The sequence below is a fragment of the Podarcis pityusensis genome (assembly GCF_964106645.2).
Source record: "Podarcis pityusensis genome assembly, chromosome: 13".
NCBI classification, from domain to species: Eukaryota; Metazoa; Chordata; class Lepidosauria; order Squamata; family Lacertidae; genus Podarcis; species Podarcis pityusensis.
In genome coordinates, this window is record NC_138038.1 from 10,109,990 (window position 1) to 10,127,392 (window position 17,403).

Here is a 17,403-nt window from a genome sequence, read left to right on the forward strand (position 1 = left end):
CCAAGTAACACCCGGGACGTGAGGAAATTTTGCCTGCTATACTCAGCACTCAGGACTGCTCTCCCCTTGAAGGACAGACAACACACACCCTGCCAGGAAAGTAAACTGAAGTAGAACCAAAGTCAGTAAGCCAATATGCATGCAGCTGGGAGTTTTCCAAGTTCCCTGATCCTTCCCACCCCCAATTACACTCGGAGCACACAATTGTGTTGTCAATACTGTACTGTCCTTCTGTCTGAGAGGGGCATATTCTACAGATGTCATGCACCACCCCACAAACCAAAAATGAGTTCTGGAGACATCACATTCGGAATACATGAGGGGTGGAGGAGGTGGGAATGAGCTCCTGCAAACAACCCTCTCACAATCTGGGGTACAGGAAAGTTTTAACGGATTCATAACGGCAGAGATCACCATGGTAGGCTGGTGGTCGACCTGCTAATTTCAACAGGTGTTCTCTGAGCGGCACTTAAGTTGAACACTGCCCATAGCTGCCCCAGCACGTTTTGCTGCTCTGGTGGTTGGGCACAAGTCTTTGGCTGCACACTGTGTACAGGGAATTGTAAAACTGTAGAGTTGGAAAGGACCACGACAGTCATCTAGGCCACCCCCGTGCAATACAGGAATCTTTTGCCCAACACAGGGCTTGAACCCTGGGGCTAAGAGTTGCACGCTCTACTGACGGGGGGGGTGGGACTGAAAGGGTGCTAATATAAAGAGAAATTTAGTAGTCATCCTCAGCCTCACCGGACCCACAAATGCAAAATCTGTGGTGGATTGGAACTCCCATCCAAGAAAACAGAAGGCATATACTGGAGATGTAAAGCTGTTGACTGCTTTTCTTAAAGGAGCCACAGTAAGGGTTAATTCTCCAAGCTACGGTAAATGTTTTATATAATGGACACTGAGAAGAATAAGACATTTGTGTGGTTGAATACAAATCCCTCCACTTAAAATACAGGTGGATTCTCTTTAAACATCTGCTTAACTCCACTGGAAGAAAAAGTAGGTATGTAAATCTGCAGTATTAATCCCATAAGCATGTAGGGTAGCTGTAACTTAAGTTTACCCAAGACTTTTGGAATGAAGTTCGCAATTGTTCTTGGAAACATCTTTTGTTTTTTTGGCAGGTGGGGTGAGTTATTCATGCAAGTAAGCTTCAGCCAATAGGCAAGTTCAAAATGAGCACAAGTTTATTAAATGGAGATTAGCTCAGTTTATGCTCTTAAAACAAAACACAGGTGTACCTTGAAGGACAGGTAATAAAGATCGCAAGAAAGAATTCTGCATCACCTCCAAAATAGAACCTTGGTATATCTTCATATCTTTACCAGGCATCAACTGCAGAGCTGCTATCTTCAAGAATGCCTCAGGGTTTTTTTTGCAAAATCTCCAGAAAACAAGTAGTTTTAACCTATTTCTTAGGGAAATTGCCAAAAAAAAACCCCATCACTTCCGATACGGGCTGCCCTATGCCCAGGTTTCCCCGGACATTTCAGCCACTTTCAGAAAATTCTGCCCAAATACCATTTCAAAGGACATCCCGGCTATGACATATGGCAGCCCTGTGAACGGCCCCAAATTATTCAGGGTGGCGAAAAACGAAATGGATTGCAAGGCACTCCAAAAGAAAATCTTCAAACTGAGTGAATGGGCAACAAATTGACAAACGAAGTCCAATATAAACTGCTGCACACCGCAGCAAAAAATAATTATCATAATTTCACATATACACATGATGTTTCTGCTGACAATGACTGACCAGGAAAGGAATCCTGGGGTCAGGGAGGTTAGCTCAATGAAAACAAAACCAGGGTGCAGCAGCTGTGAAAAAGGCAAATTCCATAGTGTGGATCACTAGGAAAAGACTCTAAAGCCAAAACTGTTAATTCCTTTATACAAACACAAGGTGCAGCCACATTTGCAATACTGTGTACCTTTCTGGTAGCCAGTGCAGAAAAGTGCAACCAAAATTATCAGGGAGCTCCATAAGGGAAGGTGACAAAATTTGGGTTTTAGTTCAGGAAATAAAGGCAGGTAAGGAGTCACAGTAGTTCATAAAATTATACAACTGGGAGAAAATGCAGAGGTTTCTCATAATCAGGGGTCAGCAAACTTTTTTAGCAGGGGGCCAGTCCACTGTCCCTCAGACCTTGTGGGGGGCCGGACTTTATTTTGAAAGAACAACAAATTCCTATGCCCCACAAATAACCCAGAGATGCATTTTAAATAAAAGGACACATTCTACTCATGTAAAAACATGCTGGTTCCCAGACTGTCCACGGGCCGGATTTAGAAGGCCGGATTGGGCCAGATCTGGCCCCCAGGCCTTAGGTTGCCTACCCATGCTCATAATGCTAAAACTGGTGGTCATCTGAAGAGCTGAATGGTGAGACATTAAGGACAGGCAAAAGGGAGGACTTCACATAGCACTGGTTTTTCTAATTTGCTGCCGCAAGTGGTGACGGACACTGGATGAAGGTATCAAGGGGATTATTTCCGAGTAGCCACATATACCATTCTTCTGGGCAGAACATGCTTACAGCTTACATTTAAAGTTACAGCAGGTGGCTTAATTTGCAAATGCCAGATTTGTTGGTGCACAGGTGAACTTTTAATTGCGCTAACTGTTCTCTTAAACAAGGGATTTCTGATCCCTGAATTCCATTATGTGCATTTAGTTGCACACCCTGAATTCAATTATCGGTATTTTAAAAAGAAACCAAGAAATTAATGGAACGAGATGAGCTCCCTCCAAAGAGCAGTGGGAGAAGGCAGCACTTAATTTCATGGCCACATTTTATTAATATTGTAGAGGCTTCCATTAACAAAACCAACAAGTGATAGGGAGAACAAACAGATTGAGCAGAGGTTAGTGGTGGGGCAACGGAGGTTTGGCACTTCATAAATGCACCCAGAAAAGACTGATATTCGTTTTGTATCAATGAGTTCAGTTGTCTTGGGAAGCTAGTGTTCATAAGTTAACATAACAATGTTAGTAGGTTAAGATACCTTTGCTCTATCCTGTTCTAAACTGTTCCAGTGCTGAAATTACTGTTGCATCTTTTATGTGGAGGGAGCAAGACTCTTAAATCTTGCGTTGTGGAAGCCTGGACTGCAGACAATACAGTCCAGCTTCAGCTAAATGGAAAATTCCCTTCCCTCCCTTAAGCCTCTTAAGAGAATTGTGCATCTGACAATTGCCTTGTCTGGCTCCAAGCCAGCCACTGCTTTAATGATTTACTAGCCCCAAATACTACTTAGGAGAGACAATAACAGCAACAACACAGCTGTGAAAGCAGCACACACAGAATACGATGCCCTGGAACAGAGCTGGTCAGAGTTCATAACAGTTGTTCTTGGTTGATGGGACAAGCCAAGCTGATTATTCTATTGGAAAGCGAACTCTCAGCATACATGCTGGGAGGAGGTACAGAGATCTTTCCTGAGGACCATACTTTTTTAAATTTCATAAGCAGGAAAGGTTCACTTAATGTCCGTAAAATGTAGCACTGTGTCAAGGTCACTTTTCCAAGTCTCTGGAACCCACCCCTGCAACCATGCTTTGAATAAGAGCCTGCAGGTCCTATTAAGACCTGAACTATTTTCACTTCTGAACGTCAGTGGTTTTGTTGCGGACCTACAAAACTAGCTGAAACTGACATGTGACCAGCACAATACAGTGGTACCTTGGGTTACATACACTTCAGGTTACATACACTTCAGGTTACAGACTCTGCTAACCCAGAAATAGAACCTCGGGTTAAGAACTTTGCTTCAGGATGAGAACAGAAATCGTGCTCTGGCAGACTGGCGGTAGCAGGAGGCCCCATTAGCTAAAGTGGTGCTTCAGGTTAAGAACAGTTTCAGGTTAAGAACGGACCTCCAGAACGGATTAAGTACTTAACCCGAGGTACCACTGTACTCACCTATCAAATCTTTTAAACTGCTTATTTCATCCTATGTAACAGTACATAGTCCTGACTGTGCTACCCTGAAAAGAAGAAATAAGCAGCTGCTTATAAGCATAATCCACATAACAGATTTATTGTTCTTTCACATTAAATACAGTATCTGAAATTGTTAGGCTTTGACATATTACGCATGGCAAAGAGTTTATAAACAGATGACGAAGCCAGTTCTCTATGAGCAGCAGGGGGGCTTCGATGCCCCCGCTCACTGTGCCAACGCATCCTCAGCTGGCAGCACAGATGGCATCCTGTCCCTGTGCTTCTCAAAGTAGAAGTACTCCGTCATCCTCATTCCGCTGAAGCCTTTGCTCTTCGGGCCTGCATGACTTCGGCATCCCGTTCTAGCTCATCCAAGAAGCGTTCTTGGGAGATGGAATGAATGGTGTAGGCATCTGTGCGCAGACAGCTCAGGAAAACAATTTACAAATACTGTTTGTGACAGCCAGGTAAGTCGCTGCACACTGCCACCCTGCTCTTGGGACACCCAGCTCCCTTCCAGCCCTGAAGCCGATACCAAGGGCGAGGAAAGAGAAAGGGCATTTGCCCTTCAACTGAGCCAAACCTTACAAGTCAGAAGACGTGCTTTCACAGCACAGGGCGGCGCTGGTCTCAATGAGGAAAGAACGGATCCAAAATGGTTGGAGTGAGTCACTTCCACTAGCACTAAAACTAGTCTCCTTTATGCAAACATGCTGGCAGGGAAAATGGGTTTGGGAGGGGGGGTCCCCCAAGATATTGAGGAAGAGAGGAGTTTTGCAGTATGCAGCAAAATCTGCTTCTGCTACCAAGAAGGTTGCCGGTGCATAAGGCAGCCTTGGCTGGAAGGGAGGCTGAAGGAAAGCATCAAATCAATCTTTATTACGGTCCAGAGACCCAACAAATCGTTACAAAGCAATGCACAATTCATACAGCCTACCTCCAGGTTAAACAAGCATTTTGTTCAAAAGATAGGGATCACTGGTTCTTGCAACCACCAATATAAACTTTGCCACTGCTAATGTTCTAGCGTTTGTCCAGTCTTCCAATAGGAACCTGACATAGTGAGCCTCTGATTTTCCCGGGAAAGGTACCAGCAAGGGTAATATCAGTTCAGCCCTGGCTTGCTCATATTTTGCACAGTGCAACAAAATATGTTTTATGGAATTGATGTCTTGAGCACGCAAGCAAAGTCTGTCCTGGTAGGGAACTACTCTCAACCTGCCAGAAGGAAAGCAAGCAACCTACACCTTGCTTGGGGGAGGTGGGAATTGGCCTACTAGGAGGAGGCATGGCCTTTCCAAAATGCTCAGTCTCTTCTGCATCGGAAGCAATTGTGGAGGTTTGCACCAGGTTGGAAATTGGGGTCAGAAGTCAAGCTGCACACATGCACACCCCACATCAGAGGGTTCTCTGGGGCCAAATCGTCCTGCCTTCCAAATGAGTCTTTCAGCCCAAACACAGCCCCCTCAGATCTCAACCCTTCTCTGCCCCAAATGGAGAGCCACCCAGATTTCGAGGAAAGACCCTCACCTGGACCCGAGAGGGGGAACGCAGGGCCAAATGTCTCCACCATGCCCTGTGTTCTCTCTTCTCCTCCCTGCACTTTCTTCCAACGGTATGATGATGATTTGTGTGAGTTCTGCATTGAACCCTGGGTGTACTGGTTTGTTTTATAGAATCACAGAATTTTAGAGTCAGAAGGAACTCTTCCTTGCTTTTATTTTGTATTTTTATGCCGCGAATCACCCCGACCTCTTCGGATGAAGGGCGGTATACAAATTCAATACATAAATAGAGTAACTTGTGTGTTTTTTGTCTAAAAAGCCTTTTTAGGACATTTGTATAGCTAAGCAGGGTCCCGTATGGTTCCAAATTGGATAGGGGATGGCTTGTTGAGATTCCTGCATCGCAGGGGCTTTGACTAAATGACCCTTGGGGGGGGGTCCCATTCCAACTTTTCATTTTTATGATTCTATAAAGCAAACTGATACACCCCCTATCAGGGACGTGGGTGGCGCTGTGGGTTAAACCACAGAGCCTAGGACCTGCCGATCAGAAGGTCGGCTGTTCGAATCCCCGCGACGGGGTGAGCTCCCGTTGCTCGGTCCCTGCTCCTGCCAACCTAGCATTTCGAAAGCACATCAAAGTGCAAGTAGATAAATAGGTACCACTCTGGCGGGAAGGTAAACGGCGTTTCCGTGCGCTGCTCTGGTTCGCCAGAAGCGGCTTAGTCATGCTGGCCACATGAACCAGAAGCTGTACGCAGGCTCCCTCGGCCAATAAAGCGAGATGAGCGCCGCAACCCCAGAGTCGGCCACGACTGGCCCTAATGGTCAGGGGTCCCTTTACCTTTACCTTACACCCCCTATCATCGCCCAAGGCTCAATGCAGAACCCACGCAAACTAACAACAACTTCTTCAGGTTTGGCTGGGATGCTCCAAGCCAGGGGTCAGCAATTTTTTTCAGCAGGTCCCTCAGACCTTGTGGGGGGCCGGACTATATTTTGAAAAAAAAGAACAAATTCCTATGCCCCACAAATAACCCAACACAAAGATTCACAAAATGTTTAGGGGGTCCCCATAAAAAAGGGACTGGCAATCAACACCCCCTTTCATTTAAAAGATGCAATGAAGGCGCCAGGCGAGCGACTCGCCTTTTCTCTCTCTCCACAGGAACCCGTATCCAGACGGGCGGGATGACAAGAGCGCACCTGAGCATGTGCAGAGTTGCTCACCCCCCCCCCCCGCCCCGCCCGACTCGCAAGGCCGCCCACCCTCCCGCTCCCCTTCCGTCCAGAGAGGGATACAAATTCCTACGACCACCGCGCCGATGCCGAGCGCCGTGAGGGCGTTGCGGGCCCTCAGGCCGCGCCGGGCCGCGTCCACCGCGGGGCTCGAGGCCAACCCGCCAGGGGCCCCGGCGCGGTGCAACTCCCACTGCCGCCGGACGCTCGAGGTTGGGCCGCGCGGGGGTCCCGCTCCTCCAGGCCCCGACGGAGACGGCGGCGGCGGCGACGACATCTTCCCCACCCGCTCCGGATCAATGGGAAGGGCCTGCTGGGCGCGCCCTCACGGGGACGGCTGAGGCGGGGCGGCCATCTTTGTTGAGGGCCCACGGCGCGCTACGAGGAAAGCGGCGGCCATCTTAAGCGGGGAACTGAGCGGCGGTCCCGCTCCCGCCATCTTTGACGAGGGCGGGCGCGGGCTCTGGGCGGCTTTGGACACGCGTGTGTGCGCGCGCGTGTGTATTGGTGTGCGTGTCTGGGGACGGTTAATTTCGGAGGAGCAACTGTGTGGTGTTGCGGGGGAGGGAACCTATTCCTGAGAAACGAAATAGGAGAGATTATGTATATAATTACATTAGTCCAGTACTATATTATTTTTATTATTATTATTATTATTGCTATTATTTATTATTGCATTTATATGCCACCTTTATCTTCCTAGGAAGCTCAAGGTGGCGTACATGGTTCTCCTCCTCCCCGTTTCATCCTCACAACAACCTTGAGGAGGAGGAGAAAAGGGGGATTATTGGGTTTTTTAAAAAAATTATTACTATATATAGTTTGTGTGTGTGTGTGTGTGTGTGTGTGTGTGTGTGTATATATATATGCATAGTGAATTTTATGTTGCAAGCCACCCTGAGACTTCCGGGTATGGGGCAGTTTACAAATTTAAGGAACAATAACATAATATTTATGTTATTTAATTTATGTTATTTAATTTATTTATTTAATTTAAATTTAAGGAACAATAACATAATATTTATGTTATTTAATTTATGTTATTTAATTTATTTATTTAATTTAAATTTAAGGAATAATAACATAATAGATTAGGCTAAGAGACGGTGACATCGGCATAGCCAGGGTCTTTGTTAGGGGTGGGGCATGCTTTTGTTGTGGGCCAGGCTTTTGTTAGAGGGGGCAGAACCTCAGGTTTTTATTGATTGGGGGCGACAGCTGCCCCTCTGTCCCCCCTGGTTACACCCATGAATGGTGACTGGCTCAAGGTCACCCAGTGAGTGTGGATTCGAACCCTTGTCTCCCAGGCCATAGTCCAACACTAAAGCCTACGCCACATTGGGTCTCTGGAGATGGCAGCTGGGCGGCGCGTGGTGGCAACCAACCCCCCCAGTCCTATATCTAGTCGTGTTCATTTGGAAGGGAGTCCCTGCTGGCCAGCCAGCCTTTGGGGTGGTGGCTCAGTGGACTTGTGTCAGTAGGATTAAAACAGATCCTCTAGAATTCGCATTTTTTTTACGTAAGCCACCTTTCTCACACACACACTCGCACACCATCCGGTTCGTTCATTGATTTTGTTGATTTTGTTAGTCGCTTTTGTCTTGCCTGAGGTAACCCAAAGCCTGTTTTGCAAACAGACAGAAAAACAAAACAAAACCCTGCACGTAGATACATTAAAACCAAGAGGAAAACAAAATACATTACAAATGTCCCGATGTATTTTGTGGCTACAAATAGTTAAAGACCTGGTTATAGAGGAATGTTTTCGCTTAATGCCTAAATGCAGTGCTTTTTGGGGGGGGATGCATGAACTATAAAATGGTGATTTTCTTGAGTCAAAATGAGAGTACCCCTAAACTTTTTTTTAAAGAAAAAAATCACTGCCTAAAAGTATATAATACCTGAAGAGAGTATTCCACAAATTGGGGAGCCACCGCAAAAAGGCCCCGTTCTCATGCTGCCACCCTCCGGATCTTGTGTGGAGGGGTGGGCCATTAACCTGTTCAAGCAGGATATTCCTATGTTTGTGTCTTGGACCATGAGAGTGCTAGAAAGCAGGTTTTTTTATGGTTCAGTCAACAGAAACATGTATTTTATGGCTAGGTGGTGGTGAAACTCCCAGATCATTCCCTTTCACCTCTTAGTTGCTTCACTTTCTGCTCTGCTACTCGGGTGCAGATCTGAGCGCTGAAAATCACATAGAGCTGAAAGAGGAAGTGGGGAAAAGGCACTTCTCTTCCAACTTCTTCCTTCAGCTTTCCAGAGGAGAAACGGTACCCACCAAAGTCAGCACCTGATGAAGGGAAACTGTGATGGGTGGGTCAGAGGTTTTGTGGGCATCAGGGGGAAGGCCTTCTGGGTGCCATTGTGCCCATAAGCACCACATTGGCAAACTTCAGCCAACATGCGTATAGCATTAGGTCCCACTGAACAGTGGGCCGTAACATCTGAGTAAATATGCATAGGATTGTGTTTTTAGTGTGGAAGACAATTCAAGATTTCCTCTCCTGGTTTCATAGCAAAATGTAGCTGCTTGCCCTATATTGTTTTCAGTCCTAAGTATTTAACTAGTAGATTGCAACATGAAGTTCCAGAACCCTTCATTTCGAGAGAGGCAATAAAAAGGCATGGGCAGAGAAGGGAGAGGGGAAATACAACAATTCTAGAGAAAGTAAGGAAATTATACAAATTAAAATGGTGGGTGTTGAACTGCTCTTTCCTCCTTGACAGAACTCTTCCAATGGGCTCACCCACAAAGGTGGCGTCCAGGTACCATTCTTCGGAGCCTGTCTTTGGAGCAGTGGCCGGAGGAGTTATCCAAGATGCTTTGCTCCACATGGCCAGGGAGAATGAGCAGTACCTGAGCGAGCTGAGCGAAGAGGCAGGTTGCTTTAAAGAGACACAGATCGTGGGTGAGAACTGAGCTTGGCAAATTCAGTAGGCTGACATGCCAAAAGACCCTGCAGCTATGATTCTGAGGATTCCCCACCTCTCACCCTTTATTTATTTTTTTGACAGAATTTGTGTTTCTTCTATCCGAAAAATGGAGCCTGACTGAATCTGCAAGATACCAAGCCATAGAAATATTTGAAAGGTAGTGATTTGTTCTGCCCACCTTGAGAGAAGATAACATTTTACATATTCTTCACCTTTGAGGTGTAGCTTTAGGACAACCATGTTATCATCTCCGAGTGATAACTTGACCTTTACATGCTCCCCTTATATATTTTTTTAAAAATATGGCTACCACAGGTATTAATTTAGACCACTTGGGCAAAAAAAATGAGAGGCACAAATACAAGATGGGTGACACCTGGCTTGAGAGCAGTACATGTGAAAAGGATCTAGGAGTCTTGGTTGACCACAAACTTGACATGAGCCAACAGTGTGACGCGGCAGCTAAAAAAGCCAATGCAATTCTGGGCTGCATCAATAGGAGTATAGCATCTAGATCAAGGGAAGTAATAGTGCCACTGTATTCTGCTCTGGTCAGACCTCACCTGGAGTACTGTGTCCAGTTCTGGTCACCACAGTTCAAGAAGGACACTGACAAACTGGAACGTGTCCAGAGGAGGGCAACCAAAATGGTCAAAGGCCTGGAAACGATGCCTTATGAGGAACGGCTAAGGGAGCTGGGCATGTTTAGCCTGGAGAAGAGGAGGTTAAGGGGTGATATGATAGCCATGTTCAAATATATAAAAGGATGTCACATAGAGGAGGGAGAAAGGTTGTTTTCTGCTGCTCCAGAGAAGCGGACACGGAGCAATGGATCCAAACTACAAGAAGGAAGATTCCACCTAAACATTAGGAAGAACTTCCTGACAGTGAGAGCTGTTCGACAGTGGAATTTGCTGCCAAGGAGTGTGGTGAAGTCTCCTTCTTTGGAGGTCTTTAAGCAGAGGCTTGACAACCATATGTCAGGAGTGCTCTGATGGTGTTTCCTGCTTGGCAGGGGGTTGGACTCGATGGCCCTTGTAGTCTCTTCCAACTCTATGATTCTAGGAGTGAGGAGCCTCAAGCCCAGGGTCCAAATACTCCCCCTTTTTTCTCAGGACTCTGCCCAAGGCTTTACACCCCTGCCCAGCCACACTCCTTTTGCCCAGGCACAGCAAGGCCAAGCAGGCTGTACAGACTCTGCTTGCAAATAATAATGTAAGAAACACCTTCCATTAATCATAAATGCAAGAGTTTAAGGGGAAGGCAACTGCAATATGTCACAACTTCCTTCCTCGTTGTGCTGCTGGCTAGTCACATCAGGCCCACCAAACCTCTGCACTGTTTTTTTCTGCTTGTAGTGACTGCCAAGGGGCCCATCCTGGTGGGCAAACACTTTCTGTTTAGAGGACGTGTTTGTAGGGCAGTTCACCGCTCCTGGGACAGTAGAGCAAGAGTACAGTGGTACCTCTGGTTACATACTTAATTCATTCCGGAGGTCCGTTCTTAACCTGAAACTGTTCTTAACCTGAAGCACCACTTTAGCTAATGGGGCCTCTCACTGCCACGGCGGCGCCGGAGCACGATTTGTGTTCTCATCCTGAAGCAAAGTTCTTAACCCAAGGTACTATTTCTGGGTTAGCGGAGTGTGTAACCTGAAGCGTATGTAACCCGAGACACCACTGCAGAGGGCTTTTCACACCGTTTCACACATAGTCTGTCACTGCCAGGTATCTGCATCAAGCAAGCACCTTGCAATTTCCCTTTCAGGACTCCTCAAGCTGCTTTAACTCCGTGACAGATCTAAGCAAGCACTTTTGATTCTAGGGTGCTGTAGAGAGCAAGGTTTACAGGTACTGCCAGCCTTGCTTCATCTTTGTATAACCATATTTTTTATCCTTGTACTTTCTTAGGTTCATGCTTACACTCATTAAAGAGGCTTCTCATCTCACGAGAGCAAAGGAGGAAGACAGCAAGTGGGTATCAGTGAAACAGCAGATTGAGGGCACATATGTCCTGCGTCTGGTCTCTTGCATCCAACTTGCCAGCAAGCTCTCCTTCCATTATAGTGTAAGAAGATTCAAGAAGTGCCCTTACATATTTTGACATAATCTTTGCTCTCTTTATGCACCATCCCAGAGCCATTATCTGTGGGAGGGAATGTTAAGACCAGTATTTTTTATATTATTTTTTTGGAGCAATGTTACAGTAACGTCTGCCCAATAAATGAAAATGGGGGCTATTGCTTGCAAAGCCAGATGTACTCTGCAAGTAAAGGTAAAGGTGAAGGGACCCTTGACCATTAGGTCCAGTCGTGACCGACTCTGGGATTGCGGCGCTCATCTCACTTTATTGGCCGAGGGAGCTGGTGTTCAGCTTCTAGGTCATGTGGCCAGCATGACTAAGCCGCTTCTTGTGAACCACAGCTGCACATGGAAACACTGTTTACCTTCCCGCCGGAGCGGTACCTATTTATCTACTTGCACTTTGACGCGCTTTCGAACTGCTAGGTGGGCAGGAGCAGGGACCGAGCAACTGGAGCTCACCCCGTCGTGGGGATTCGAACCGCCGACCTTCTGATTGGCAAGTCCTAGGCTCTGTGGTTTAACCCACAGCACCACCAGCGTCTGCAAGTAGCTATATTAAAAATGGCTAATAGCTATATAGCATTATGAGGCTTTCACAATTATCAACTTGTAGCTGAAGTGGGCGGGACACCTTTTATATTATTGGAAAAAACCAATATGAACAGAGTTTGGGGAAGGTTTTCTTTACATGTTTATAGAGAGTTGCATGTATTTTTAAAACATGGGGTCTTGTTTTAAGAACTGCAACCAAAGTTCTGCTCATAGAACAAGGTCTCCTGCCTCCCCCGCCCCTCTGTAGCTCCCTTTGCAGCCCCCATAGCTTGAAATGTCAATTTAATTCAAAGTGTGTGTTGCAATAAATAGACAACAGAACTCCTTTAGCACCCAATCGTGGTAGACAGAAGCAAAACAAAGTTGGCATTTTGAGAGTAATGGTCACATTTCTGTCTTCGTACAGATAGTGAATAACAACGTGGTTCTGAGGTTTCTGAAGTCTTTGGGCTTCTCCTATACCACAGAAGAACTACTGGAATCTGAACTGGCCATTTTGAAGGCTCTGCATTTCCAAATCAATTTTCCAGCCCCTTTTGCTTATGTTGAAATGCTGCTGGAGGTTTTAGGTAAGGGTCAAGAACAAGACATAACATTGGGCAAGCTTTAGCTAAGGAGGTAAAAATAAGTCACAGCCCCCACTCGTCTTCTTTGAGCAGCAAGCAGCTCTAGGGAACCCTTAACAGGGCATTTTTTCTGGTGTACAGAGCAGTGGAAGAATAAGGGTATGTCTCGAAATCTATTCGCTTTAGCTTCTTCTGGCATATTGGGCTCCCTGTTTCAGGGAAATGAATACTTGGATCAACTTGCAGTGTTCCCATTCTGCAGCAAGTCCCATTCCGAGCATCTCTGCTTTAAAGGAGATGCTGTTAATCAGAAGGAGGGGAAAAGACAATTTTTTTGCTGCAACAGAATAACTGTACCTTGTGAATTTGTTGCTAGATCTAGCCTGAACACACCTTCAGTTTGTTCCCCTTGCTACCTTTCCATTGTAAGCTATTCCAGAGAGAGCAGTACCTTTTGGCTTTAAGTTTTTGGGGAAAGTGTACAAAAATTAAGGCGCTGAAACCGAGGCAACAAATCATACAATAGTTTGGCCACATAAGGAAGAAGGGTGTGGTGAACTAGAAGGGAGGTCCACTCATCTACCCTAAATTGCCCAAAGGGACAGTCAAGACATATGTTTGTAGATTCTGGTTCCAGACAGAAACCTAACTGCAGCTTCTGCTGCCTTCTGTTATTCCTCATGATTAGGGTACAATGGCTACATGCTGCCCACAAAACAGCTGCTTAAAATGTGCAGACATTTGCTGGCTTTAACGTACCTCTTGCGGAGCAGCGTTTATGACACCTTGCTGAAGACCTCGATTAAAAACTCCTCTCCGAATGAGCTCCAGCTGTAAGTTCTGGGAAGTGACAAGCTAGAAATGAATTCATTCTGGTAAGGGGGGAGCTTTTGTGGGGGGGGGGGGGCAGAACCTCAGATTTTTATTGATGGGGGGACAGCTGCCCCCCTTGGCTGCACCAATGGCTGGTGACTGGCCCAAGGCACTTCCAGACTCCACTGTGTCTGTTGAAGCAGCACAAAGAGCAGAGAGCGCTTTAGAGACCAAGAAAGTCTGAGTCACTTTTCCAGGCAGCACACCTTAACAGAGGCCTGTTTGTAAGCAACGCACATGGGATGGAGCCTGACTTCACAAAATTTGGCAACAGCACAGCATGCACAGCTCTCGATGTCTATTGTAAGGTATCCTTCAAATACAGTGTGGGAATTAGCAGGGATGGGAAGGCTGGTATTTTCTAACCCAGGCTAAAAATGTCCTATTTGGATATGTTGCTGAAAGGAGACATAGTTCAGCTGTAGACAGCGGATGAGCAATGTTCTATTCTTACAGCTCCAGAAGTAGAAAAAAGCCTTGTGAAAGTGCCACACGCACAAAGGTTAAAGGGAAACACAGAACACCACTCGGTACAGCTGTGGCTTAAAAAAAAGGAAAAAATCTGCATCACCATTAAGGGCGGCTTGCACAATAAAAAGTATCAACGTGGTTGAAATGGACCATCAGGCAATAGCAGCTAGAGCCCCAGCATTACACAAGTCCCTTAGAATGACTGGAGAATTGTATCATATTTTTTTACAGAAACCTTTCAAAAGAGTTATTCCAGAGCGAGTTTCAAACTACTTCATACAAGGAATTAGTCTGAAAACGGCATGTGATGATCCTCTGTTGCAAGATACACTGCACTCTGGATCTTTTATTGTCTCCCTTTATATAAAAAGAGCTACATTTTTAGGGCCTTTTCTACGCAATTGGTTCTAAAAATGTCTCGTTGGATGTAAGTGTTTTTCCTCAACAGAAACACTTTTGTTGCAAGAATAATGCATTTTCATAGCACCTGTAACACATTACATTGCGGCCGAGAAAATACACCCACTCTGCTGGTGTGGTTTATGGGATGTGGCTGCATAAGTGTTGTGGGCATATACTGAATATTGCCTAGGACAGAGGTTTTCAATCTTTTTGAATCCACAGCTCCCTTGGCCAACTACATTCTTTCTGCGGCACCCCTGTGGGGCTCAGGAGCCCAGTTATGTCACTCCTTGCCTGCAGAGCTGCCACCCTCTCAGCCTTTTTCGAACACCCTCCCTTGTGGAGTGTTCCCTTAGCCTCCTCTCCTCGGGAGTCCTCTGGGCAGCCCCTGGGCTGCCACCCATGGTCTCTGAGCTGCCCCAAAGGGAGGTGCCTCCTCACACTGCCCCACAGGGGCCTGAGACTTGTCTGTCCATTCCCAATAGCAAGGGCTGGCAGACTCGTTGGCTGGGCTCCCTTGCCCGCTTGCTTGCTTACTCCGAGGCCGCCTCAGCTCCTGGCACCCAGCACTCCCTGACCAGCCCCAGAGGCACCATTCACCTGTGGATCTTGTAGCCAGGGCTGCTGCAAGAAACAACTGTGCAAGCCTTTTGGAAGCAAGAGATGTGAGAGGGCATCAGAGGAGGGAGGGAAGGAAATGAGGACAGAGGCTAGTGTTGCCCGTGGCACCCTTGACCATCGTTCAAGGCACCCCAGGGTGCCACAGCACACTGGTTGAAAACCACTGAAACGATACATCCTTCTATACCGTTCCGTGACCTTTTGAAAAACTCCGTTTTAGACTTCTGTAAGCACATCCCTGCTATACTACTCAAGCAAAAGACAACTCATTTACTCAGTTAACAAAAGAAATGTATGAAAAGCAATAGAAATTTGCCCTTTCTCTTCCCCCTGCTGCCTGCCTCCCCCGGCCCTGCAGCATTGCCTACCATGTCCTGATCTATTTACTTCTTAAAATCTAAAAAGAGATTCTCTCCCGCCCCCTCCAACACTGGTGGACTTATCTCCAGTGGCAGAGCGTCTGTGAACTTTTATATTTTTTTAGGAAGGAATGAAAACACCAAAGAGGTTTACTGTTCTCGCATTATGTGCAGACAGGATGTGGTAATATTGCCACTGGCTCAGTCACATGCAAGGATACCATAAAGCGACTTCTTTGTGTGTGTTTTTAGCTTGTGGATAGACACACATTCACCTTTTTAGATGGCGGTAGCTCCCCCCCCCCCCCGGGACATGGGTGGCGCTGTGGGCTAAACCACAGAGCCTAGGACTTGCCGATCAGAAGGTTGGCAGTTCGAATCCCCACAACGGGGTGAGCTCCTGTTGCTCGGTCCCTGCTCCTGCCAACCTAGCAGTTCAAAAGCACGTCAAAGTGCAAGTAGATAAATAGGTACCGCTCCGGCGGGAAGGTAAATGGTGTTTCCATGCGCTGCTCTGGTTCGCCAGAAGTGGCTTAGTCATGACCCAGAAGCTGTTTGCGGACAAACGCTGGCTCCCTCGGCCAATAAAGCGAGATGAGTGCCACAACTCCAGAGTCGGTCACAACTGGACCTAATGGTCAGGGGTCCCTTTACTAGCTCCCCCCCCACCTAAAAAAAATCTTCTGGTGCCATGTTTCTTTGTAAGGAAATAATTCCTCCTTTTAGACTTTGGTGTGGATTTCTGACATTCCCAATAACCTAGAACAGGGTGGTCTAACTTTTCATACCAAGTGGGCCACAAGAGTGCTTTGACAGGGAACCCATGGGCCACACACTGCCTTGTCACACAGGGTAGGAGAGTGAGGCCAAAACGTTATGCCCCTCACCAGCCCTCACGCTGCCTTCCCAAAGCCGGGCGAGATGCTGGACTTGGGGAAGGAGGCCGGAGGACTCTAAGACTCTTGTCAAGAGCCCTCACACCTCCTTCCCAAAGCCCAGTGCCTCTGCGGGGAGGGGCGTCAAATGTTGCCGAGGGCAGCCCAAAAAAAGGTCTCAGGCTGGGGCTGGTGGAGTGGCAGTACAACGCAGCTTCTCCAGCCCGACGAGTCTTGCTGCTATTAGTGGCGTGCAATGCCACACCTTGTCTTACCTTCTTGCTTCAACTGGATAGGGCAAAGTTTCTGCCAGTGAAAGAAGATCTCATGCTATTGGCTGTCGGAGTCATTGGGGCAAGCACTTTCCTCCTGAATCCCGAGGGCTTGAATCAGGTACTTACACTTTTCTGGCTTAGCCACAAAACAACCACGGGGCTACAAGGTGTGGGAACCCAGGGGTGATGGAGTGGATTCCACTCTTTTCCATACACCCCTGACCCTTGCCAACTTCCTTGCCAGGTATCCATGCGCTGTCTTAACCTCGCCCTATTTCTTTTGAAAGGTTACGGAATACCTCAGCGACACCACAGGCATCGGTCGGCAAGACATTATTGAGGCAGTCTACGCAATTCTGAAGCACAGCGTGGGCGACGACTAGTTTCTTCCACCTTCATCGCCTGCCCTCCAAACAGCATGCTGCCACACTTCATTTGGGGCTCTCAAAGAGATGGTTGTGCTCCAAAGAAACAAGGCAACCAGTTATATTTAAATGTTAATGCTTACCTCACAGGCTTTTGTCCTGTTACCGTAACCTTTTGAGAAGGCCTGGGGCGGGCACTTAAAGAGGACACTTAAAAGGGGCCTTGGGCCTACAACCATTGATGCCTTGCACAGTTACAACACTGGTGAAGAAGCATGACTCCTGAGGGCAGACACGGAGATGTGTGTGCTTCCGCAACAGGAGAAGAA

General features: G+C 46.9%; 2 protein-coding genes and 1 long non-coding RNA gene across 3 annotated transcripts; 1 reads left to right on the top strand and 2 right to left on the bottom strand.

The window, feature by feature from the left end:
- Positions 1-4,019: 4,019 nt before the first annotated feature.
- On the bottom strand, positions 4,020-7,083 carry COA3 (cytochrome c oxidase assembly factor 3). Its single transcript, XM_080977176.1, has 2 exons — positions 6,758-7,083; positions 4,020-4,363 (listed from the first exon to the last, which is right to left on the bottom strand). The coding sequence occupies exons 1-2, from the start codon at positions 6,969-6,971 to the stop codon at positions 4,260-4,262; spliced, it is 318 nt and encodes a 105-aa protein (XP_080833302.1). The 5' UTR covers positions 6,972-7,083; the 3' UTR covers positions 4,020-4,259.
- Positions 4,814-6,677, bottom strand: LOC308460659. Its single transcript, XR_013978695.1, has 2 exons — positions 6,213-6,677; positions 4,814-5,610 (listed from the first exon to the last, which is right to left on the bottom strand). It is a non-coding gene; the product is annotated as an uncharacterized lncRNA (long non-coding RNA).
- Positions 7,084-7,140: 57 nt separating the features above from the next.
- On the top strand, positions 7,141-17,323 carry CNTD1 (cyclin N-terminal domain containing 1). Its single transcript, XM_080977037.1, has 8 exons — positions 7,141-7,297; positions 9,425-9,606; positions 9,713-9,788; positions 11,542-11,698; positions 12,674-12,836; positions 13,522-13,666; positions 16,731-16,827; positions 16,997-17,323. The coding sequence occupies exons 2-8, from the start codon at positions 9,435-9,437 to the stop codon at positions 17,090-17,092; spliced, it is 906 nt and encodes a 301-aa protein (XP_080833163.1). The 5' UTR covers positions 7,141-7,297; positions 9,425-9,434; the 3' UTR covers positions 17,093-17,323.
- Positions 17,324-17,403: the final 80 nt, after the last annotated feature.